The sequence below is a fragment of the Microtus pennsylvanicus genome, chromosome 7 (assembly GCF_037038515.1).
Source record: "Microtus pennsylvanicus isolate mMicPen1 chromosome 7, mMicPen1.hap1, whole genome shotgun sequence".
Classification (NCBI taxonomy): domain Eukaryota; kingdom Metazoa; phylum Chordata; class Mammalia; order Rodentia; family Cricetidae; genus Microtus; species Microtus pennsylvanicus.
The window spans coordinates 117,245,602-117,272,279 of NC_134585.1; the positions used below are offsets into that span (position 1 = coordinate 117,245,602).

General features: G+C 44.8%; 2 protein-coding genes across 4 annotated transcripts in view; both read left to right on the plus strand.

The window, feature by feature from the left end:
* Positions 1-1,981: 1,981 nt before the first annotated feature.
* Gja8 (gap junction protein alpha 8) lies at positions 1,982-3,598 on the plus strand. Its single transcript, XM_075978059.1, has one exon. It carries the CDS (start codon positions 1,982-1,984, stop codon positions 3,302-3,304), a length of 1,323 nt encoding a protein of 440 aa, XP_075834174.1. The 3' UTR covers positions 3,305-3,598.
* A 13,917-nt stretch (positions 3,599-17,515) lies between these two features.
* Gpr89a (G protein-coupled receptor 89A) overlaps positions 17,516-26,678 on the plus strand; it is a 37,148-nt gene continuing 27,985 nt past the window's right edge. For 2 of the 3 annotated variants that reach the window (XM_075978056.1, XM_075978058.1), the window contains exon 1: positions 17,516-17,685. In XM_075978056.1, coding sequence (XP_075834171.1) covers positions 17,644-17,685 — 42 coding nt within the window. In that variant the 5' untranslated portion in view covers positions 17,516-17,643. The remainder of the gene's footprint in view (positions 17,686-26,678) is intronic. The other variant, XM_075978057.1, reaches the window with a different exon arrangement.

The window sequence follows — 26,678 nt, forward strand, 5'->3', positions numbered from 1 at the left end:
ACAGTGTGTTGTGTTAAGGGTCACTGTCTACCCATTTATATCCCAAAGTTTCATAAAACAAGCACCATCTGCCCCAGCTGACGGGAAGGCTGATTGGTTTTTGGTTCAAGATAGCTAGTTTGGATCATTTTACTTTGTTCTTTTTTTCCCCTGGTGTTTGCATTTCCTTGAAAATCCTCTTGTCTATTCTAAATTTTATAACCTTGATTATTATTTATAATGAGTTCTTGCTCTCATTACTGCTAGGTAGAAGAAGACTGAAGGTTCCCTGAATTGGGGTGAGAATTGTCTTTATGGGAGCTGAGACTTTCAGATCTTAAATCCATCACCCTCAGTCCCATCCTCTGGCATCTAGAGAAGCCCCTCACTCTGAAGTGCTTTGCTCTGTGCTGTGACGGGTCATGGAAGATAAAGCCGAAAGTGGTTCAAGAATGGTCTGTTCTAGGGAGTAAGATTAAGTACACAGAAATAATAAGTCTTACAGGAGAAAACAGAACTACTTAACAAGAAACCAACCTCCCTGGATCTGTCTCGTGTGTGGGCTTGATGTTTAGATGGATCACCCAACTGTGATGTTTCTCGTTTGTTTCTGGATGATGGCCAGAAGAAACCCAGAGGAGGCTCCTCCAATAGGAGCTATTGTCTTGTTCTTAGGGCAGGCATGAGTGAGTCCACAGCTTCAGAGATGTTCAGCGTGGAGGGACAACTGGCCTGAAGTGATGGGGGAGGCTTTATTTGTTTTTACCGGAGTCTTTAATGAGTGGCACCATTTGTACTCACCCTCCTGGTCAATTCGGTCCTCTCCCCGCCAACCCCTGCTATGCTAGAGACATTATATATCATTGTGTTTAATGGTATTTTCCCCTACTGATCAAACTTTTATATTTAAACAACCACCTGTAACTAACCCTGCAGCCTATTCGTTCTGTGAAACACTGAACAGTCCTCGTGGACTTGGGTAACACAACTCCCTCCGAGAGCACCCTCACTGCACTTGGGATTTAAAGGGGTAATAATAAAAATATACTGCCCTCAATTTGTAAAACTATTAAGAGGGGTTTCCAGCTCTCAACCTCAAGTAAAGAAAGCATAAATTAAGACTACAGATGTCAGCGAAATGTGTAGCCCACGTCGCAGGTCTTATTTCTTAACGGTTTGAGAATCAAACCTTTGGGATCAGGTACGGAACTGCCAGTGTTTCGCTGTCTGGCCTAAGGCCATCTGCTTAGCCTCTAAGGCCCCTGTTGTCTCACATGTTGAAAGAAGACTGGTTTTTTAAAAACTCATATAAAGTCCTATGTGCTGGGCTGTGTGCAGGCATTGGCTATGCAGCAGAAAATACAACAGGCACGGCCCTACCACCTCAGAACTTAAAGTCTAACAGGATTAGGTTGAAAGAATTAATGCAGTATCAAAGGTCTGTCCATTAAAATTGCTCAATAAATGTTCATTCTCTCCCATTTCATTTTATATATGTGATCATGTATAGTACATGGAATATTACATATGGTTGTTTTGGAATATGTAACTTACAATTTCATTCTCATAACAATGTTGTCAAGAGCCCAGGAACCCATAGTATAGGTCTGTTTTCAGTATTATGATTCATGAATCTTCCATCACCGTGTGGTCTTGATTTAAATTCGTGTACCCCCTAGCTTTCTATTTCTGGTCCATAGTAAATCACAATAAATTCAAGGAGTGATACAGATACTTATTCAAGGACCCTTTCAAGCAATTTGTGAGATGAATGAGAACAGATATTATTAGTATTTTATAGACTAGTGTTAAACCCCCTTCACGGTCCCTTTCGTCCCTTAGCACTAGTCCACACAAACAAGGCACTCCATGAAGACTGTTCACCCCTATGACTGGTCCATCAGCTTAGAAAGATGAGCACTCCAAGAGCTGGGGAAGAAGTCATCTCGGAGTTGCACTGCGACCACTTAGGTTTTGTCTTCTGCTTCCCAGGTGGTGAGCGATGGGTGACTGGAGCTTCCTGGGGAACATCTTGGAGGAGGTGAACGAGCACTCCACCGTCATTGGCAGAGTTTGGCTCACGGTCCTTTTCATCTTCCGCATCCTCATCCTGGGCACGGCAGCCGAGTTTGTGTGGGGCGATGAGCAGTCTGATTTCGTGTGCAACACCCAGCAGCCAGGTTGCGAGAACGTCTGCTACGATGAGGCTTTTCCCATCTCTCACATCCGCCTCTGGGTCCTGCAGATCATCTTCGTCTCCACCCCATCCCTGATGTACGTGGGATACGCGGTACATCACGTCCGCATGGAGGAGAAGCGGAAGGACCGCGAAGCCGAGGAGCTGTGTCAGCAGTCCCGCAGCAACGGGGGTGAAAGGGTACCAATCGCTCCGGACCAGGCCAGCATCAGGAAGAGCAGCAGCAGTAGCAAGGGCACCAAGAAGTTCCGGCTAGAGGGCACACTGTTAAGGACCTATGTCTGCCACATCATCTTCAAGACCCTCTTTGAGGTGGGCTTCATCGTGGGCCACTACTTCCTGTATGGTTTCCGCATCCTGCCCCTCTATCGCTGCAGCCGGTGGCCCTGCCCCAATGTGGTGGACTGCTTTGTGTCCCGGCCTACTGAGAAAACCATCTTCATCCTGTTCATGCTGTCTGTCGCTTTTGTGTCCCTCTTCCTCAACGTCATGGAGATGAGCCACCTGGGCATGAAGGGAATCCGGTCTGCCTTCAAGAGGCCTGTGGAGCAGCCACTGGGGGAGATCCCCGAGAAGTCCCTCCACTCCATCGCAGTGTCCTCCATCCAGAAGGCCAAGGGCTACCAGCTTCTAGAAGAAGAGAAGATCGTGTCCCACTATTTCCCTCTGACTGAGGTTGGAATGGTGGAGACCAGCCCACTTTCAGCTAAGCCTTTCGGTCAGTTTGAGGAGAAGATCGGCGCGGGACCCCTGGCAGATATGTCACGGGGTTACCAAGAAACCCTGCCTTCTTATGCTCAGGTGGGGGCCCCGGAAGTTGAGGGGGAAGAGCAGCCTGTAGAGGAGGCCGTGGAACCAGAAGTGGGAGAGAAGAAGCAGGAGGCAGAGAAGGTGACCCCAGAAGGGCAAGAGAGGGTCGCGGTGCCAGATGGGGAGAAAGCAGAGACCCCCGGAGTAGGAAAGGACGGGGAGAAAGAAGACCTGCAAGTTGAAAAGGTAACCAAGCAAGGTCTGACTGCTGAGAAGGCCCCTGGGCTCTGTCCGGAGCTGACGACCGATGACAACAGGCCCCTGAGCAGGCTGAGCAAAGCCAGCAGCAGGGCCAGGTCAGACGATCTCACCGTATGAAGTGGTGCAGCAGAAAGACATCTCACCTCCTGCTAATACAGACCAAGGTAAAATCAGCTCGTGCCAACACACTTGGAGCCTTCGGTGTCCTTGGGGCCACCCCCACCCCTAGTTGGTTAGATGCTGTCTTAGAACTGAGCAAGCTGTACAACTGGAAGACAGCCCTTCCCATTTGTACTGGCTACCAAGGTAAACCCCCTGTCCTAGTCAAGTTCCCGGTTCCACGGCCTGCCCTGTCTTCTATCCCAACCACTATGGGGGGCTTTACTCTCTTCCTCATTCCCCCATGGAAAAGCTTCACGTCAGATTTGTGGTTACCTCCTAACCTTTTACTAGGCTTGTCTCAAGCTCGCTGGATCAGTCAGACCCCAAACCCAGCATTTCCCTAGCAGAAGCCCCTGATCTTACATGAGCGATCTCAAACTGAAAAGCCTGCAGGATCCAGCAGATGATTTAATAGCTAACGTGGCCCTGCTCTAATATGATATGATAGAATATGACAGAGAGGTAGGGCTGTGAAGGCTGGGGCAATAGCTGGCTGCTTCCAGGAAATAGTTTCCTTGATACCTGGACATCTTTAAAAAAAAATGAGAGAGAGAGAGAGAGAGAGAGAGAGAGAGAGAGAGAGAGAGAGAGAGAGAAATCTTAGCACGTTAATTTTAAATACAATACGTGGAGCAAATGCAATGTGTCCAGATTTAACCTATGGGCTATCAATTTGCAACAGCAGTTTACATTAATAAGCCCACATTTGCTAAGGAATTTGCCTCACTTTTTTTGTGGTCTTGGCCCCTTTTTGTGGTTTCCCAACTTCATTTTATCAGTTTGAAATGTTTTAAGTCGTCAGTCCAGGAGATGCCCAGAGTTCTTGCTGACCGTTCTTTTGGGTCACTGTGCCCCCGGGTTGAAAGCAGTGGGGCCTTTGATTGGCAGGAATTATGCCCTGGGCACAGTAAGAGAGCACACAGGCTATCAAACCTCTCCCCGGGAAATGAAAAGGCTTTAGGCTTTCAAGCCCAATTGCAGTTTTCTTCCCTGGAGCAACAAAAATCCTTTAAAAAAAATTCTCCTCTTCTAGCATCAGTATTCAGCCTGAAATCTGCATTTCCTTTCCCAGGGCTGGGAGCAGAAAGAGTTCCAAGCTAGAGGACGTCTACCCACAGGCCTGGCCTGAGGGAGGCCGCTCTCAAGCTTTGTCTATCAGCGGGGAACTGGCAGGGGAGGAAAGCGGCTTACTCGAGTACCACCAACTGGATGTGCAGTCAGTAGCCAGTCCACACTGTATCCCCCGGGGCGCAGAGACTAAAGGGGAGCCTCATAGGTCTCAGCCAACCCATCTCAAACACTGAGTCCAATCAGGGGAGAATATAAAGTACATATGCATATTTCACACAGGGAACAATTTTACTCGGTTGATTTCCAGAACAGATGATAGATAGATAGATAGATAGATAGATAGATAGATAGATAGATAGATAGATAGATAGATAGATAGATAGATAGGATAGACAGACAGATAGATGATAGGTAGGTAGGTAGGTAGATAGATAGATAGGTAGATAGATAGATAGATAGATAGATAGATAGATAGATAGATAGATAGATAGATAGATAGATGATAGATAGACAGATAATACAGATAAAATCAAGTAATGTGACCTTAGTATCTACCTATCTCATTCTTTTAAAGAGAAGGCAGGAATTCGTGTTACTGGGCTTCACATCCCACCCAGGACAACCACGAATGCAGCCCAACACAGCATCACAAACGTGCTGTCTTAGTGTGGGCTACTACTGCTGTGACAAAACACCATGGCCACAAGCATGTTGGGGAGGAAAGGGCTTCTTTGGCTTGTATTTCCACTTTGTCTTCCTTCATTGAAAGAAGTCAGGACAGGAACTCAAACAGGACAGAAACCTCCAGGAAGTGATACCAAAGCCATAAAGGGCTTGCTTCTCGTAGTTTACTCAGCCTGCTTTATTATAGAACCCAGGACCACCCGCCCAAGGAAGGCAGCACCTACAATATGGGCGGTGCCCTCCCTCGTCAATCGCTAATTAAGAAAATGCCCTACAGGCTTGCCTGCAGGCCAATCTTGTGGAGACATTTTTCTTAATGAAGGTCCCCACCTCTCAAATGGGCTCTAGCTTGTGTCGAGTTGACTCGAAGCTGTGCACCACACGTACGTAGAACAGTGTAAGATTCTTGCAACTTCTTTGTGCTTCAAATCCATGATTCCCCACTGTGAACTTTGTAGACAACAGAATCATAACGTCAAGAGGCCGAATATGCCAGAACACCATGCCTCGGGAACTGCGTGCCAGAGATGGGTAGGAAGTGGAGGAGCTAAGTTAGTAGGGCAGAGACTTGGACAGGACACCAAGCCCAGAAAAACTGCCCTTCAATCAGTCCTACTCCCTGGCAACACCATCTGAGTGGAAAGTCCTCTCTCGGCCCTCTGGATACCACCCTCATTTTAACATGTTTGTTCTGGATAAGCCTCCGAAAACTATCCCTCCCTAGGCAAGTTCATGCTCTAATTGCCTGGCGCCACATTCTAAGCCAAAGCAGTTTAGAAATAAACTCATGAAAGGTTTGTTTTCTTTCTTTTTTCTTTTGTATAATTATACCTAAGAAATCTGCATTTAAAAGAGAAAAGCTAACTATATATCTATCTAGAAAACCAAAGTAACAAATTTTCAACAGAAGACTGTATCGAGCAAGGAACAGTTGAACGGAAGGCCCTGTTTACCTTCCCAACATGCGACTTTCCAGTTACTGCTGGAATCTTACCCCTGCCAGGTCATAGCAGCCCAGCACAGACCTTGTCGTATGCAATGAGAACAGTAGCAAAAATCCCAAGTCCAAGAGCCCAGGGTGTCCTTGACTCTCATAGCTGCCCCATCACTCCTACAGTTGTGCTTACGGTTTAAAAAGAACCTTCTTTCTGATCACTATCAGGGGTGGGGGGGCATCCCAACTAGGACCTGACACAAGAGGCAAGTGGTTCAGTGGCAGAGTGCTTGCCTGGCGAGTGTAAGGCTCTGAGTTCAATCCTCAGTACCTCAATTAAGACCAAATTAAAAAAAAAAAAGGAAATGAAAACTAAATCCTGTTTTAAGGCGACATTGCCAGTGCTGCTCAGAACCAGTTGCGGAGCTGTGAGGGAGGGTTGCTGGCCTCCTTGTCTTGGCTGGATGTCAGATGAAGTAGTGCCTCGCTTCAATGCCCACACCTGTTGGGGCCCCCATATAAGCCGCTGCTTCTCTTTTGGCCTTCCCGACAAAACAGAGTCTATGCTGGAAGAAACAGACACAGGCACCCAGCGGTCAGGATTTTCCTCCTGTTTCTGCCAGTCGGTGGCTGAGTCATCATTGCGTCTTATCCTCTCTATACCTCAGTTTTCTGTCTACAAAGGAGCAATGGCACTTGCTGCCTGCCTCCCTCTGGGGTATCACAAGAACTGATGAGTTGGCTGCCACACCTGGAGCCTGCTTTCTGGAACCTCGCTTCCTGAGCTGTTCCTCCAACAGCAGTAAGACAGGGTGGGGAACAGGTGGGTGGCTTCCATCTGTCCCCTCAGCTCTGTGGTAAGAGTTAATCAAGGTAGACATTCTAGAAGCTAGTTTCCTCAGAGGAGACTCAACAACATTTTGATTCCATACAATGACCACAGACAGATGGGCAACTATTTAAATGACTGGAATAAGGTTCCTCTTCGGCCGCCACATAGGTCCTGTCAGGTCCCGTTTCGATGGTCTGTGCTCTTTGTGGTACATCCATACTCTCTGTTTGGGGGCACAGAATCATGACTGATTAGGATTAAGATGCTTCGGGGTTCTATTAGGTCCAGCTTTACTTCCGACTCATTAAACCCCTAGAGCACATGGTCCTGCCAATGAAAGACGCCTTGACTAGAAGACAATGGAAGTGTGGCTCCTTCCAGGGGAAATGACTGGATAGTGGTCCTAACACCCCCATTAGGGGAGGTCTGCACCAGGAAGGCTAGAGCCGCTCAATGTTCAGTTAGAGCTGCAAGCTTGTCTGGGAAATCCCTAGTATACAGGGCTCTGTAAAAAGACCTATTTGGTTTCCATGACTTTGGCATCTGACACAGCATTGAACAAATATTCCTAAAGATCAATCTGGTTTGGAGACCCACAAAAATCACTGGCATCACTCTGAGATGTGGTGGCCACCTCTGTTTAGCTCTAGGGATGACAGGTTGTCATCCCTCTGCCCTCAATGACAGCTTTCTCTAAGGTAATAGGGAGTAGGAGCCTCCTCCTTCTCAAGGTCTAATTCTTCTCAAAAACTTAGTAATGTAGAAATAAGAAGAAGAGAAAGAAGTCCTTGTCCAAACTGTAAGATCATATTTTAAAGTACAACCTGAAGCAATGACACTCGTCACTCCCGAAGAAGGCACAGCTCAGTAAACCAAGAGACCGTTTTATAAAAAGTGGGACAATGAGTAAAATGAGGGGATGGTCCTGAAGTCCTAAGAATCACATTGCAGACAAACAACATCCTTAATCACACGAGAATCTGTTGCTGCAAGCAGTGCCAAGGTGTTCATCTTACCAGAGCTCATGTACAGAGGAGGAAGGAGGTGTCAACCCCCAAGTCTGACTCACGGCAAAGGAAAGAGGAGCAAACAGGAACCGCTCGGCTGAAAACACATGGAAGGTGTGGGACAAGACTAGTGAAGACAACTGTTCCTCTTCAGTTCCTGAGGGGCAGTGGGCACATGTGGACCCCAACAGCACCTCCCGTCCCATCCTCCTCCTGTCTTACCCTGGCTCCAAACTAGCCCTTTGTGCATGTCATGTGCAGACGATTGCCCAGCCAAAGTTAGCGCAGTCTAGATAAAAAGTGTAAGGACAGGTAGGATGAAGAACTATTCTGAGCGTAAATATGTTTTGTAAGATGTAGTGTGTGCCTAGAAACTACGTTTAAGGTTTCCCTTTCTAGAAATTATTGTAGTGTAACTAAATGTGTCTTTGGGGAAGGGAGGGGATAAAGGAAAGGTAACTCTAGATCCAGCAGTTAAGTAAGGAGAGAGAAGCGATCTGGAAGACAGCTTGGTCTCCACTGCATTTGACACTGTCTGCCGTGGCTACCGTGTGGACGTGAGACAGACCGGAGTCTCCAGCCTTCAGAAGATTTCCAGAGCAGAAAATAAATTCTAGGAGAATTCAGAAATTTGTCTGGAGAGAAAAGAAATAGCGCCATTGCCATCTCTGTGTGCTTTTTTTGTCCATCTGGGAAGCACAAGTAAAGAATAAGTCGAGATGCATTCAGACTTAGCGCCACTGGGAAATGGCTCATGAGTGGCAACATGGGGATGCTGGTCCTGTACTCTCCAACCCTCCTCATTCTTGTGTCAGAACTAATAACTGCATGTTAGATTGTTAACAAAACAAATAAACTAGCTGGACTTTAACCACCTTTGTTTTCTTTCTTGGCCCATCAATCAAGGCTGCCTCCGTTTCTAATTGTTATTCTTGGAGTTGGGGTCCGGGAAAGGAAGGGAGCAGGTACACTAGTAAATGACTAATAGCTTTCTCTGAGGTAAAGAAGCCCTAAGCTTGTGGGTTTTTCTTACCTGACTTGTGTAAATTCACCCACCATTGTCAATCTTGAGTTACAGTATGCTATTCCTGGCAGAGCAATAAGAAGTCCAATAGCACCTTATAAAGTTTCCCTATCATACAATGCATATGCATATTCCACAATTATGAAAAATAACCTCAGTGCTATGGTTTGAATGTCTGCAACAGTCCATCTGATAGGATGCCTGGTCCCCAAGCAGCTGGCGGAACATTTAAGAGGTCAGGCCTAGTAGGAGGTCCTTAGGTCATCGGTGGTATGAAGTCCTTCTCACATGACATCACGGTAGCTCCCATCTGACACCTTCGTAGTTCTAATGCGACCTCCTGATAGCTCTTCAGAAGAGAGTGGTTACAAAAGGAGCAATCCTGGCCCCTTCCAGATATCTCTGCTTTCTGGCTTGAAATATGGCTGCTCACACAGCATATGCTTTAACCATCTGCCTTCTACCACAGAACTCTCACCAGATTTGAGCTGATGCACGTGCTGTGCCGTTGAACCTCCCAAACTGTGAGCTAAATAGCACGACTTTCTTTTACTCATAGCCCATGTCCAGCATTTTGTTGATGTGATGTGAAGCTGACTCATGGAATAAAAATGATTGCGAAATAGATAGGAGGCTTTGAGTAGATGTTATCTTCATTCCATTTTTAGGTTTATACAATCTAGCTGTTACTACTGAACGAACCGAAGAGCTGGCTTACAAAGTTCCTGGAAATTCAGCAAACAACTTGCTCCACGGTGCCAGGATTCTCCTAAGTCAAACTAGGGAGGATATGATCCAGGCAGAGCAGAAAGGCTCTCCCAGTCAGCTGAGATTTGCTCAGTATGCTTCCTCTCCTACTCCAGTAGCCCTCAGGGAGAAACAAAAGGCACCCCTGGTTAGCCCATGCAGAGAAGCAAAAGGAAAGCATGTGTTCTCTTTCTTTTCCTTGAGCATTTAAAAGAGACATAAAATGATTCATTGAGTATGAAAACAACCTGATAACCAGGTTAAGTTAGTCAGAAGCCTCTGCCTGGGATTTATCATGTCTCCTCTCTTGTCAAAACTCTTTAGTGATTCTTCATTCCCTATGATTAGCAAAGTCATTTGTAGCTTGTGCCCACCCACTAAGAGAATAACTCTCTTTTTACCTGTTGGTATTCTCTTCTTTTATATCAGCCCAATTTATCCACAGGAAACACCCTTCTGCAGTTGGATACAGACTTGGTAGATTCTCCTGTCCCTTTAGTGTATGTGTATGGGTGTTTTTCTGCAGAGATGTCTGTGAACTATGTGTATACAGTACCTGAGGAGGACAGACAAGGGCATCAGATGCCCTGGGATTGTGAGCTGCCATGTGGGTGCTGAAAACCAAACCTAGGTTTTCTGGAAGAGCAGCCAGTGCTGTTAAGTGTTGAGCTGTAACATGAGGGCTGGGCTTGCTTGTGGGGGTTTTCTGTCCCTCCCAGTTCCCCACTGCCAGTAAGCCCCAAAGAAAATCACACAGAGATCTCTCTAAGTTATAAAGCTGATTGGCCCATTTGCTCAGGCTACTTATTAGCTCCTGTAGCTTATATTAACCCATTATTCTGATCTATTTTTGCCATATGGCTCAGTACCTTTTTCAGTTGGCAGGTCACACCCTGCTTCCTCGGTGGTCTGGACAGGAGTGGGAGGAATCCAACTTCCTCCTTCCCAGAATTCTCCTGTTCTCATTGCATCATTTCCACTTCCTGTCTGGTTTTTCCACCTATACTTCCTGCCTGTCCAATCAGCATTTATTTAAAACATGATTGGCAGATTACAGACAATTCTCCCGCACCACTGAGCCATCTCTCCAGCCCCTCTTGATGGATTCTTAGTTGATTTCCCAGGTGGAAATCAGCTTTGGGGATCGTCTAGGTCAGTCAGACACAGTCCCTAGAATGTTACTCATGTGGAATAACAGAAACTGAAAATTTTTTGGAATTCATTTATAATGGCACAAGCTCTAGACCATCCAGATCTTCAGGAAATACCTGGTTCTTCAGGCTATGGTTTTAGCCTTCCTTCAATTTGCTAAGCTGCTCAGAGTTTCTTCCTCCTCCCCCTGCCTTTTTAAACTTAACATGGACCAAGTCACTTACATTGCTTGCTCCAGCAATCCCACATGGTTGAACCACCTTGAAGCCTCATCCCCCACCTCTCTCTTCATGTATTTGCCTTAGTCTAATGGAACTAAGATCTAGTATCCAGTAAAGATAGTTCTGGCACACAGAAACCAATAGACCGCTACATTGTTTCAGACCCACGTCTCTTTGTTTACTAAATCTCACAGACTCTAAGAAAAAGTTAGCTGCTACTTCCCTTGCAGACCCTTCTATTGCTGTCCTTACTAACCAAATTATTCTGTTGGGGCTGGAGAGACGGCTCAGGAGATAAAGGCACTTGCCACTAAGCATAGGGACCTGATTTTGATCACCAGGACCGACATGGTGGAAGAACAAGTTGTCTTCTGACTTCTACAAATACGCAATGGTGTGTGCACGCGCCTATATATGTATGCACACACACACACACACACACACACAGAGAGAGAGAGAGAGAGAGAGAGAGACAGAGAGAGAGACAGAGAGAGAAACAGAGAGACAGAGAGAGAAGAAAGACAGGGAACACTAAAAATTTGCATGTAATTTTTTTAATGTTTTAATTCACTACGACAGAGCTTTTTTCCTACTTATTGCTGCATATTGAGTACTTGGAACAGAGTTACATTTGATGAATAAATAAATGAATTACTCAGGGTAGGAATGAGACAACTGGCCAAGCCCTTCACAGAACAATGCAGACTTCCTCTAAGTCTATGTCTGAGAAAGTGATTCACTAACTGTAGTGATGTTTCATTTGTATTTTAACAAATAAAGTTTGCATAAAGATCAGAGAGTAAAACAGCCCCACTGGTCAGCCTTACAGACCAGGCAGTGGTGACACACACCTTTAATCCCAGTAGCCACACTGGTTTGCTCTACTGGGTGGTAATGGTGCACTCCTTTAATCCCAGCACTAGAGAGGAACATAAGATGGGAGGAGACAGCTCTCAGTCACAGTTTCATTCTGAGATTGGAGGCAGGATCCCCATTTCAGATTGAGGTGGCTGGCTGTTTTGCTTTTCTGGCCTTCAGGTTGAACCTCAATTTCTGTATCTGGGTTTTTGTTAACTGTGCTACACCAAATGGTCCCAGGCTTCCAGACTTGAAAGCAAACAGGTTTCCATTGTCATAAATAAAGAAAAAGAGGTTTGCATATACATTCCTGGACGTCATCAGAGAAACCTTGGCAACCACATGAAGACGTCATGTTAGGGATGCTTTCGCCCATGTTATCCTTTTGCTTCTCTGCATGGGCTAACCAGGTGCACCTTTTGTTCTTCCCTGGGGATGCTAGAGTAAGAGAGAAAGCATACTTGTTGCAGGGAGGCTGCTTGTTCATCCCGGTCGCCCAGAACCGAAATAACCACACAGAAACTCTAAAAAGCCCTCTCAGGTTGTAAGTGGATTTTAGTTGGCCACGTGGGCGCCAGAGTCTCAGCTGACTGGGAGAGTCTTTCTGCTCTGGCTGGATCGTATCCGCCCTCATTTCACCTAGGAGTGTCCTAGAGCTGTGGAGCAAGTCCTTTGCTGAATTTTTGATAATTACTAAATACATTTAAGCATATGGGAAATTAAATGTAATTGTTGTGAGTATAGTTACAAGCTCCAACTTATATATTAATAATTTTTAGTATATTTTAAAGGTTTAACTCCTAGATTATATGAACGTAAATTTAGGAATGTAAATGGAATTAACTCTAGATGCCACCTTAGGGAGATGTCACCTTTGGACGACCAGAGAGCAGAGGGCTCTCCATACCAACTAGTCCTCATTATCTGAACTTCTGGACATTGCCTGCATAAAAAACTAAACCTTTCTTGTATAAAGACACTGAGATATCAAGATTTACATTACAGTAACTATCATGATCTTTTTACAGAACCTGATTCATAGAGGTTAAGTAGGTCTGTAACAAAAATTCAAAATCTGTATGTTTGCTTTAGTGAGTAGCAAAGAAACAAAAATCAAGGCTACATAATAGACCCCCAGATGACTCCACACAAATATACAGTAAAAATGTTACTTGTGGGGACATATATTAGTTATATAATTACTGTGTAACAATCGCTCCAAAACATAGTGACTTCAAACAAGAAGAACATATTGTCTCTCAGCCTTTCTGTAGGTTGGGCCTGGAGCAGCCTGGAGATGTCTCTTGAGGCTACAATCCAGTATTAGTGGGGCATGATGTTCTCAAAGACTTGACTCCCATGGTGGAATCCAGTCACTCAACTTCCTGAGAAGGAAGGTGATGCTACCAAATTGGTCCCCGTCCACTCAGGCCTCTCCACAAGGCTGCTTGAGTGTCCTAATGACCTGGTGTCTGGTTACCCTGGAGCCAGGGACCCAAAAGATCAAGGAGAGATGTTCAACATCTTTGGCGACCTAACCTTGGAAGTCATATATCTTCCACCATATTCTATTGGTGATTCCCTTCAGACTACTCCAAATGCCAGGGAGAGAATAAACTAGAAATAAAACGATTAGGTTACCAGGAAAGGGGGAAACATTTGCTGACATCATACTTCTTCATGATCATATTAAATTTTTAAGAAACAACGGGATATCTATAGGACACTGAGAATGAAAATAGAACCCAGGAATTCTGAACAGATCAAATTTCCCCAGGAGTCAGTGCAACTAAAAGGTACTCTCTGGCCAGCGAGATGGCTCAGCGGATAAAGACATCTGCCACCAAGTCTGATGACCTAAGTTCGATCCCTAGCCCCACACGGTGGAAGGAGACAACTGACTTGTGCAGGCCATCCTCTGGCCTCCGCGGGCACACCATGATACTAGCACACATATGTGCACATACAAAGTGAATGAACAAATGAATTTAAAAAATAAATAAGTAACAAAATATGCTCTAAACTGCACAAAACACAAAATAACTGCAAAGCATCGTCAAAGAATAAACTATTTCATTATTTATATTTATTCATATAAAAACCTCAGGCATCAAATTAGGAAGCCATCAGAAATACAGACAGAGCTACAATGGCTCTGAGAGACTAACCCCCCTGCCCCCTGGTCTTAGGCAATTGGTAGAGGACAAAACTGCAGAAGCAATTGCTAGGGTGGACGGCAGGCTTCTCATCCACAGCTCATCAACACCCACTACTGTGCTGTAGAAGTTCACAGCCTCGACTCCAGCTGCCACAGGAGCTAGCTAAAGGAGCTCAGGGTGTGTCCCAGAAGTTTGGGCCACATATAGTGAAAGTCCCTTGCCTAGAGAAAGTTGAAAGGTAAGTATTACTTGTGGTTCATAGTCTTTGCCATGCAGAAGAAGGACAGGAGGCTCAGCCAGTAAAGCACTTGCCTTGCTGAGGCACATCTATAACCCCAGTGCTGGGGAGCGGGAGGCAGGAGGATCTCCTGGGATCACTTGCTTGCCAGTCTAGCCTATTTGGTAAGCTCCAGGCCAATGAGAGACATTTTCTCAAAAAAGATGGATGGAGTCTCTGAGGATGACATTCAAGGTTATCTCTTGGGCTTTACACACACATACATATGCACACACATGTGCACATACACACACGCATTAAAAATAAAAAATCAATTATTTCATCACATAATTGCATTATAGCAAACAATACAGAAAGAATCAAACATGTAAATTGGGGGGCTGGGGAGATGACTCGGCAGCCGACTACTTGCCACGAGAGCATGCAAACAAGAGTTCAGATCCCCCATATCCTAGGGAAAAAGCAAAGCATGCCGTCACACAACTGCAACCCCAATGCTAGAGCAGTGGAGACAGGAGGATCTCTGCGAATTGCTGGGCAGCGAGTCTAGCCAAACTGGCAAACCCTAAGTTCACTGAAAGATGCTGCCAAAAATTAAGATGGAGAACAATGCAGGAGGAGGGTACAAGAAGGCGCTCAGTGTTGACCTCTGGTCTCTACATGTACACACGTACACACATACATATGAGCACTTTCCCCTCCCCACAGATGTGGATTCATTAAATCATGGCATGACCATTGTTGGAATGTTACTGAGGTAATGAAAATGAAATTGTTTTAGCATGAGAAAATGTTCATATATGTTTCTAGTTGAAAACTATACCGCAAATTATTTTAACTGCCTTATTTCAAGCTAATATGACAAAATACCATAGATAGTGGCTTAAATATCACATATTTATGGGTCACAGTTCAGGGAGGCTGCAAACCCACAGCCGAGGTCCTAACATTGTCACTCCCTGACGACAGTCCTCTTGCCTTCTGGTCAGCTGCCTCTTGCTGTATCACATGACAGGACGGGAAGGGGCAAATGGAGGAGAGAGGGGCGAGGGAACATGCACATCCCGGTCCACGTACCTCGTTGAAGTGGCACTAATCATGAGAGTGTCACCCCTCATGACTGGACCAAACCTAATCACCCCACAAAGGTCTGCTTCCTAATACCATCGCATTAGGGCTTTGACGGGAGAATTTAAGGGAGACCAACATTTGGTGAGAAATGATGAAGTGTATGGGATGGTTATATATCAGGATAACAAATAAGACCTATCTCGGACTTTGGGATAACAGCAGCGTTACACTCTTTTCTGATTGTCTTGCCAACGTCGTGGTGTCAAAACACAAATCACGATAAAGGTAGGTACGTATCTAAGATGACGTATTCAGGAAGGTCATTGCTCTTGGAGCAGGAAGTACTAGCTATGGTAGGGAGAACTGTCTGTCCCACCCAGGCACAGAGGACAGGTGGCCCGATGTTCAGAACAGTCCCTTATTGTTTCTTTTATTTATCAATTTCAACTTACATTTTAAGTTTCATCTCTGTGTGTGCTTCTTTTTGTTCACAAATCATAAAGACCAAATTAATTAGGCATGATAATGATAGGAGCAAGTTCTCCCAGCGTTCTGCACTACCCCCCAGCTTTGAATGACAATGGCAACTGAGTGCCACGCTGTAGACAGCCACCTGCTTCGCTGATAGATGGGACTGGAAACCCCAGTTTTTTGGTTTGCGACACTCTCATGGCAAGGCAGCCTCCGCAGCTCCCTGGCACTCCAGAATAGGGATTGGGCAGTGTGCTGGATAGTTTTATGTCAACTTGACATGAGCTAAAGTCGTCTGAGAGAAGGGACCTCAACTGAGAAAATGGCTCCAGAAGACTGTGCCGTAGGCAAGTCTATAGAGCGTTTTCTTCATTAGAAAATGACAGCGGAGGGCCTGGACCATGGTGGGTGGTGCCACACCTGGGATGGTAGCCCCTTTTTGTTGTTTCTTGTTGTGTTTGTTTGTTTGTTTGTGTAACAGCCTAACCTGGAACTCACTCTATAGACCAGGCTGACCTCAAACACACAGAGATCTTCCTGCCTCTGCATCCTGGGTGCTGAGATTAAGGGTGTGTGCACCACCGCCCAGCTGATCTGGAAGTCTTGGGCTATAAGAAAGCAGGTTGTACCCAACCAGTAAGCAGTGCCTCTCCATGGCCTCTGCAACAGCTTTGGGCATTGCTTGTGGCCATGGTGTTTCTCATCACATCAGTTGTAACCCTAACGAGGACAGGCTGCTTGACGGGGCAGACTTGAGATCATAGAAAGACATCTCTCTTTATGTGCAGCACAGCACCCCGAGGGGGTGTCCCCATTTATTCATACTGTAGTAATGAGCACTCAGAGTCTAGCTACGAGCCTTCCCCACGACACATGCACATCCCCTTCCAGGTCTTGCCTGCAGCCTTGACTAGTCACTCCTATCCAGGGCTGTTCAGAGCTGGAGCCAGTTTCTGGGACTAGGAGACTCCAATGACTATAAAGACTAGCTAGGGTTCTAGAGGGAAAAGAATAAGCCCCACCATAGTGCATTAAGCCTTCACGAAATGAGGATACAGTGGGGGAAAGATGTGATTCACTTTGTATTTGAGCCACGGCCACACGGTCTGTTGTGAAGGGCGAAACTAGTTTCTAACAATAACTCTCCTGCGGACTCCTAAATAATTATTATTTTGAAATAAAATCTGCCTTCACATAAGTTCCAGTCCTTTACCCTACAAGCATCCCTTGGGGTTATATCAGTGTTACCCATTCTTTAAGTTCCTGAGCCTTCAATTCCCTCTTCCTGTCCTTTCAAAGAATCAGTTTTTGATTATGTTCCAATGATTTGTGCCCCTCCCTGCCCCGCAGCAGTGGTGGGTCTCACACAATGCCTAGTACTCCGCAACCAAAAGCGCTGAACTATCACGCAACTCGGTGCCTCTCTGCAACTCTCAGTCCAGTAATTGCTAACTTCCTGTTTTTTTAGCTAGGATCAGTATATTTAAAGGTAGTACTACTTAAAACAAGACTTAATTCTCAGGCCCTCAGCTCCTTCTGCCTACTAAAGAGAACTGAATTTGCATTGGGCTTAGCCTAGTCTACCGTTTCCAGCCCGCGGAGTTGAGCGCGGCGCGGCCTCAAGCCCTGCCCACCCTCACCTGTTGTGCAAACAGGGATGCGACCGTTGATTGGCTGGCTGCGGCGCAGCTTGATGGCGTAAGCTCGCGACAGCCCAGCCCGGATGGCTGGGGGCGAAGGCCGCTTAGTGCTGCAGCCGGAGTGTCTTAACTTGCAGCTTCTCTGAGGGGCTGACCGCTGGGCATGGGCCTCCCGAGGCTTCGCCATGAGCTTCCTGATCGACTCCAGCATCATGATCACCTCCCAGGTGAGCCGCCGCCCGCCCTCGCGCGCTCCGGGGAACCCGAATTTGCTCAGCCAGTGCCCTAGCCCGGATGGTTAAGGCTGACTAGTCGCCCTGTCACTCACCTAGCGTGCATCCCACCCCGAAACGTGCGGGTCCGCGCGGGGGCCGGTGCCACTGGGTGGGGTGGGGGCAGTTCCTTTAGTGTCCCGAGGCTTCGGGCTGCGCCGTGGACCGCGGAGCCTGGAGAAGTGTGGCTCCTGGCGGGAGGCCCACGGCGGCGTGCGGCTAGAGCTGAGTGCTGCGACTAACCCGTGTGGGCTTAGCCGGATCCGGGTGCCGACGTGTTTACCTCTCCAACTTCCGAGTCTGACGTTTCCTTTGTGGCGTGACTCGTCTGCTTCGTCCTCTCTTTGCTGTCCACTCTTTGCTGATCGCGGTCAGAACCTCGTTGCTTCTCGGTTTGCCACCTCCATTCTTTTCTATAGTCGACATCCATCCACTATTATACAAAACTGTGGGCGTATATAAACCACTAGTGAGCCTCTTGCTTTTTCTGTCGTCCGTGCTTCTCGAGGGTCCCACCCCCGCCCCGCTAATGTTTATCACAATGTTTGACATCATGTGCGTGTTTATGTGCATAGCCGTGTACTCGCCTCCAAATGCAAGCACTCACTAAATAATGGGTGAGTAGCTGAAGTTCTTCCGGTTATTGCTCTTACCCCCTCATCTTTCCAGTCAAAGATTTTCTCTTCATCGTATCCGAACGGCAAGTGAAGGAAACAGTTCCCTTCAGGAACCTAAAGTAAGGTACATTCCTAGGTTTAAACCCTCCAGACATTTAAGGTTTGCACTGCTAGACTGTTAATGCTTCCCCTCTGCGGAGTCTTATCCTTGCCTCTTGAAAACTTGGATAACAACACATGACATTATGAGGCAAGAAAAAGCCACTTGGTTTCACCATTCTAATATAATAACTATTTTTCCTTTTTCAAAATTAATACCATTCAAATACATTTGGTTGTTTCTGTTGCCAGCATAGTTTTTAAAATGTGTGAATGCAGAAAATCCTGGACACACAGTCCTTCTTAAAACCTCTCTACACCTCCCTCTTGTCCTTCATAACAACACACAATGGCTTCAGCTTTAGTACCGAGTCAAGATAAAATAACAATACTTAAGTTTTAAGTGACATTTTCCCCCATGGAACAATATAAATGTCAAAGAGTTGAGCTTGTAGCTCACTGGTATAGCACTTGACCGGAGTATGCAAAGCCCCTGTGTCCTTTGCCAGCCCCTTAAGAATACAAAAATAGAAGTGTAAGTAGAAAATTGCCATTCACTTTTGCCTGTGAAATTGTGAATATAATTCAAAAGTTAACCCAAGAGTATGACTTTCTAATCTTTTAAATTCGTAACCTTTAACTTTTACAAATTTATCCAAATGAAATATTAAATTGAATGGATCAAACAGTGCTTTATATTGAGTATCCCTGGCCCATATGTTTATGGGGATATTTTATTATCGTTGAGGTGTTAATGAAAATAAAAATACCACCTCGGGGAGGCTTTATTTGCTCAGTATCAATAACCAAAGTGGCCTTTTATACCGGCCACTTTCTTTCTCATTTCTGCTTCATTTCTCTGCTTCATGAAATCCGAGGTAGTGTCTTCCTTACTATGTCTGTAGTCCCTCCATCTGAGCCAGCTGCTTGCAGAGAGTAGAGAGACCTAGTCAGTCTTAGTTTAATAGAGAGCTCCTTCCTAGGGAAGCGTGCTTAACTGGAGAGCAACGCAGACACCATTTTCCAGCTTGGCATAAACTGAAAGGTTTATGAAATGCAACCGAGGCTTGGTGTCAAACCCATCACCTCAGGCCAGTGAGAAGGCTAAGCAGGCGAAGGCACTCCACACAAGTCTGACTGCCTGGGTTAGATTCTTGGTGCCACAATGGAAGGAGAGAACCAACTCCCTAAGTTGTCCTCTGGCTTCTATTTATGCGCTGTGCGTGCACCAACATGCACACACGTAATACTTAATATTAAATTCATAAAACTTATTACCTTAGACATTTTTGTCCACCGCTGTATAGACTAAGCACAAGGTCTTCAGTATGCCTTGCAAGCCTCTTACCTTAAGACACTGACGTTAGCTCTTTAGACTTGACTCTCACTCGCCATGTCCTCATTTCGGTTTATACTTTATAGACTTCCTAGACTTCTTTTAGTTTCATAACCTGGATGCGCCTTTGTGCCTTCAAGTTTTCAAAGTCTCTTTTCTCCTCTGGGATCCTCTCCCTCATCCCTTCTAATCTTTCTCCTGGACAACTGCTGCTCAGCCTTCAGATCTCAGCTTAGGTGTCCAAGTACTTCTCCCAGACCAGGTTAGACCAATGTTTCTATTCTTGTCGCCTTGGTCCCCTTCACTCGCTTCCCTATGGGCTGTCATAGCACCCTGTAGTTACTGTTATCTCCTTCGTGGTTATTAACCCTTTGAGAGCTGCAGTTTTGATTTCTCAGTCCCTGTTCTATCTCTGGAACCTGCCACATATCAATTGCCAATAAATATAACTAATGAATAGAGGCATGAATAAATACCCAAGGAAAGTGTCTTCTCCGGGTAATTCTTGAGACCTGTTCTGCCAATCGTTGTCTTTTTTTAATCTATCCTATTTTCTAAATTTGAAGTCGTTTCATAAGAGCGACTGCCACCTAACTTCTGTTGAGCCGTCAGTTCAGCCGCGTGAACTTATCAGTTCCAGAGTACTCTCGTGAGTGCCGCAGCACACTATGAGCCAAGGTCAAGAGTCTGCTCCACATAGTTCTAAGACTGTTCAGGTCTTTTTAATAAGCCATGCAGGTTCCCGTTTATTTGAAAAAAAAAATAAAGATTGAAGTTACTTTTTCCCTCTATAACCTTGCCAGAGTTCGTAGTTGTCATGAATGTAATAAATCCTCCAATTCCTGTTTTGTTTTTGTTTTTTTTTAAGACAGGGTCTCACTGTTTCCCAAACATAACCTCAAACTTCTGGGCTCAAGGGGTCCTGCTTTGCTTCCTGTGCAGCCACACGGCAGGCCTGGGCAAGAACACCAGCTGCAGCTGCTCATTCTTGCGCTTGTAATTTAAAAGTCCTTTCAGTGGAGCTTTGTCGGTGAGCACAGGGCAGCACTTTAGAGCCAGACAGCTGTCTCTCATTTCCCATTCCGTGTCTGTCATACACACACACACACACACACACACACACATATATGTATATCGTCTATGTTTAGTCAAGTGACTTGGTACCTTTTCTCAGTGAGGCATTCTCATGCTTCCTCTGTGTCTTGGTGGTGACTGCAGACTGAGCCTTTCCTCTTTCCAGAATTCTCCTAGTCTGGTCGCCCTGCCTATACTTCCTGCCTGCCTACTGGCCAATCAGCATTTTATTAAACCAGTATGAGTGACAACTTTTTCCAGGGTACAAAAGCATTACCCCACAACATCAGCCACCCTCATCTTTCCAGAGTAGTTAAAGCTCCTCAGATGGCATGTTGGGCTCTTGGTGATGGGTCTCCTGCTTCTCCTCCCCATTCTTGTTTTTAAACTTTCTCCTTAATAGACATTATCTTCTGCCACCACTCAGCCATGTAGTTGCCAGTGTGTGCCAACATCAAGTACCCACCTTTGTTCATGACCTTTGCTATCTATAAAGCCTCATCTTCCTGTTCCTACCATCTTTGTCTTTTACTTGCCTGATTTGTTTTGTTTTTGTTTTGTTTGTTAAGAAAGAGTTTCTCTGTGTAACAGCCCTGGCTGTCCTAAAACTCACTCTTTAGACCAGATGACCTCAAAGTCTCAGAGATCTACCAGCCTCTGCCTCCCAAGTGCTGGGATTAAAGGTGTGTCAGGAATAATTTTTAATATTTTAATGATTAGAAACCTTGGAACCCATGTAGAAAAATGCAGTGCTCCCTAAATTTGCACATGGTATTAGGGTCTCACCTCAGATTGCGACTTTCTTCAGTATCACCTCCAGGAAACCTAACAACCCTGTAGAGAGTGCTTTGGTCCCTCGCTGTGTGTTTTACAGTGTCAGGCTCAGGCCCCTCCATGGCTCATCCATGTTACATCATTTAGTGCCTTCTTCACCACTGTGCTGTGGCTCTTTGGGGTGATAACTGTCTTACCCATCTTTCAATCTCTAGTGGCTGGCATCCCACTACAGACGATTTTACAGGGAGTATTATGTCCAAAGAGCAAGCAGCCAACCCTAACGCTTATTGTGACAGCTTTTACTTCAAAACCCATTTCATCAAGCATTATAAAACCATGTGCTCAGTGCCTTGATAAGGGAAAATAAATATGACTGTACAGAAAGCATGCTTGATCTGTAGTTGGGAGGCCACAGTGCATTCACTAAGACCTGTGGGGTTATCTGCAGAGAGAGCTGGGAAGAGCTCCTGTCTGGGACCACAGAAGTCTCAATATGAAAGAACATGTCTCCAGAACCGGGAGAAGTTGTGCCTAAGTAGATGTTGGGTTGGCAGGAAGGACAGGCTGGAATAGCTTGTGCTGACCTGCTCATGCTTTTACACTCCTGCTACAGTCAATAGGAAGGGCGGAAAAGAATTTATATAAAATTCCCAACCAATACAAGAAGCTATGCCACTCTGACCGACAATGTTCCCCACAAGAGTCACAGACCATCTAATAAAAACCCAGCACCTGGCATAAGAAACCTCCTTTCAAACTGTTGGTCAGCAAACTCCAAAAGACTCCTGAAACAACAATGCTATTGCTGGTGCCCTCGGCAACCCCACTTGGAGGCTGGAGGGAAATGGAAATCCCCATTGCTGAAGAACCATGCACTTTAGACACAAGACTTGGATGATTAGAGCTGGATCTGATCTGAAAGTTTTATCCCTGAGGTAACTATACACACACACACACACACACACACACACACACACACACACACACACACACCCTCTTTTCTTCTTGTATTGGTCTCCTCCATTTACCTGAAAATACCATGAGTTCACTCTTCATTACAGCTGAATTCCACTGTCACATTTACCTGCAAATACCCTGAGTTCCCTCTTCTTTATAGCTGAATTCCACTGTCTGTCTACTCCACATTTACCTGCAAATACCCTGAGTTCCCTCTTCTTTACAGCTGAATTCCACTGTCTGTCTATTCCACATTTTCATCATCCTTTCATCGGTTGAAGGACATTTATGTTGTTTCCATGTTCTAACTATTGTGAATTAGACAGGCAGTGAGCATGGCTGAGCATCTGTGGAGTCTTCGGACATATGTCATGGAGTAGTATAGAGAATTTTCCGTATTGGTTTCCATAAAGTCTGCACCAATTTGCCATCCTATCAATGGTGGGCGAGGGTCCCCCTTTCCCTACAGCATCCTTCAGCATTTGCTGTTCCTTGTTCTGTGACCTTAGCCCTCATGACTGGGGAAAGAGGACATTTCCGTAGTTGCTAAGATTGATGTACACCTTGTGAGACATTTCTTAGCGGTTTCGTTTCTTTTGAGAACTCTGTGTAGATCCATTTTTAGAACAGTGTTTTGGGGGAGGTTTCTATTTTTTTTAGTTCTTTATATATTCTGAATATTACTCCTCTGCAGGATACATAGCTGACAAGATTCTCTCCCACTCAATGGCTTCCTCTTCGCCTGGTTGTTGCCCAGGTTTTGCAGAAGCATTTCACTTTCATGAGTCCTACTGTTCAGTCGTCTTCCTCAACCCCTGGGCAAAGGAGTCTTCTTCAGGAAGTCCTTCCCTACACCTGCGTCTTTAGGATACAGCTTGTATTTTCTTCTAGCAGTTTCCATGTTTCAGGTTTTACATTGAGGTCTTTTATTCATTTGTACTTAGTTTTAATACAAGGTGATGGATATGGGTCTAATTTTATTCTTCCACATGTGAACATTCCGTTTCCCCAACACCATTTGAAGATGCCGTTGTTTCTCCAGTGTATGTTTTTGGGATCTTTGTCAAATATCATATGGCTATATTTATATGTTTGAGTGTTTTATTCTATTCCATTGGCCTACAGATCGGTTTCGGAGCCAGCAGCGTACTGTTTTTATTACTCTACCGCTGGAATGGATCTTGAAGTCTGGGATGGTAATCTCTTCAGTATTGTTCTTTTGCTCAGATTTGCTTTGACTATCCCGTGTCTTTTGTGGTTCCAAATAAATTTTAGGATAGCTTTTTAAATATTTCTGTGAGGAATGAGATTGGAATTTTTTATTGGGATCACACTGAACCTGTAAATTGCTTTTGGCATAATAGTATTTTCACAATTTTAATTCTACAGTCCATGACCGTGGGCTGTGTTTTCACTTTCAGTGTCTTTCTCAATCTCTTTCTTCAGAAATTAAAGCTTTCACTGTAGAGGTCTTTCACGTCCTTGGTTATTCTCGGGTACCTTGTTTCCTTTAAAGCTGTTGTGAATGGGAGTGTGCATGTGACCTCTTAGAGTTTGTTGTTCATCTGTAGAAAGGCTATTGATTTGTACACGTTTATTCTCTATCCTATCACTTTGCTGAAACTGGTAATCATTCTAGAGTTCTCTGGTGGACTTTTTGGGATCTCTTAAGTATGATATTTCATCTGCAGATAGAAATAATTTAACTTATTTTCTTATTTGTACCCCTTTAATTTTTTCCTCTTGCTTTATTGCTCCAGCTAATGCTTTGTAAACTATAGTGAAAAAGAGTGGGGATGGTGGGCAGTCATAACTCATTCCCAGTTTTAATGGCTTTGCTTCAAGTTTTTCTCATTTAAAGTGAGGTTAATGCGCATTGTCATATTAGCCTTCATTCTGTTGAGTTATGTTCTCTCCAGTCCTACTCTTTGCAGGATTTTTATCACAAAGGTGATTTTGCTAAAGAACTTTTCTGCGTCGATTGAAATGATTCATGTGATTTTTGTCCTTAAGTTCACTTATGCTATTTATTATACTTACTGACTTGTGTATGTTGAACCATCCCTGCATCTCGGAGATAAAGCCAGTTTTATTGTGTGGATAATCTTTTTGGTATATGCTTGTATGTGGTTCATTAGCAGAGTCTTCAGTGACAATCGTGGGGGACAGAGGTGTGGTGCTAGTGACTGCTGCCCTTCACTGCTTGCTTCCCAGAGCAGCTCTCTGGCTGTGTCGATCTCTTGTTTCAACTGTTTTTAACAAAGCCTCCTGCATTTCCCCCTCCTTAGTTCTGACTATGCTTGAGCTATGGTGAGGGCTGCAGCTAATGCTTTCTTCTTCTGACTTCTGCATGTTTAAGAATGGAGGTGGTAATGGGAATTAGAGCCCAGGCTGTATTGTGGGTAAGTTTGCCGTTAAATCCTCCAATACTTTCTTTGAAGAAAATTTCTGCTGAGAATTCTCATCTTTAGTATTTCATTCTTATTTAGCTCTTGAAACCCATCTTTGTCTTCAGAATACAAAGACCTAGAATTTGGGTCCCTTCTGTGAGATTTCCTGGGGTTTGAATGCTTATTATCATCTTGTGTCTCTTGCAAACCCCATCTTTCTAAGAGGAAGTTCTGTGCCCTGAGCATCCAAACCCAACCTGTGAACCGCTTCCTTTCTCAGTTTGCCTTCCACCTCTTGAACGTGTCTGGTTTGTTTTGTTTGTTTCTATCTGTGTTTTCTTCTCTGAGCTGCCTGACGAGTTACTGGATCAGTTCATACTATCTGTACAGGTGGTTGATTCCACGTGGTTCATGTTCCCAGAATCAGGATTTCACAGAGACTTTACTACCTGGGGGACCAGCCTCCAGCAGCGCAGGGCCCAAAGGGAATCCACTGACTCAGCAGGTACTATGACTTTTATCTGAGGGGTTAGGGAAAGACACTCACACGCTCTTGATGGTTTCCTTCAGACCTTTCTTTTAGTCTTCTTTTGCATTTTCTATTCTTTATTTTCCTGGTGATTTCCTTCTCTCATTTTTTGATACTTTTCTTCTAACGCTTTCATTCTTGAGGTTTTTTTCATTTTAACTTTATCTTTATTCTTTTTCTTTTTTTATACACCCCAGAAAAATCTTTCAGGCAATATAACAATTACTATGTGGTTATATTCTGTTTTACAAGTGAATAATTGCAATGAATACAAGTAAAAAGCAGCGTGTGTTCCATGTCCCTTACATATTAAGCATTTTACATATTACAGGTGAAAAACAAATTATCTCAAGAACCCACATACACTCTTACTCAATTAGCTTGTTGTGGACTGACAGTGTAAGCAAGGTATTCTTTACTGTCAGGTTGCGCTGTGAGGTTACAAAGAAGGGCCAATCACTCTCAAAAGGTAAGCATATAAGAAATCTTAAAGCAATCACAAATCTAAACTTTTGTATATGAAAAGGAATCAGCCAGCTCTACTTTAAATCATTAGGGTACATACCACTCATCAACAGTTTCTTATATCAGGAGATTGAGGGCAGAAATGGGTACAAGGAGTTAATCATCCCCTTTGGTCATCAACCAGTCCTAGCAGAAAAGGCGCGTCAGCCACTGGTAACTGGGCTGCTCTGCTCTTGTTCCCTGACCTTAGAGAGTTCCTCAGCTCTTCTTCCCTGACCTTAGAGAGTTCCTCAGTTCTTGTTCCCTGACCTTAGAGAGTTCCTCAGCTCTTCTTCCCTGACCTTAGAGAGTTCCTCAGCTCTTCTTCCCTGACCTTAGAGAGTTCCTCAGCTCTTGTTCCCTGACCTTAGAGAGTTCTCATTCAGCCTTGTGCCTTTCTAACACTTTGCATTGTCTTCTTGGGCTTTTCACCTCAAAGCTATTTGACAAAAACATCTTAGTTAACTTGAAGTTACTTTCAAAGCTTTATTTCAGCTGTGTTTAGCTCCAAAACCTGTGAACACACCTCCCAACATTGAGATTAGAAGAATTTCAACTAACTGGGCTACGGGACTCAATTGTTTTCCTTAATCATTAACCTGAGCCACAGTCTATACAGCTCCTCAAAGAAACTCATGTGTCTAGCTGTGTAACACTTCCTTGTT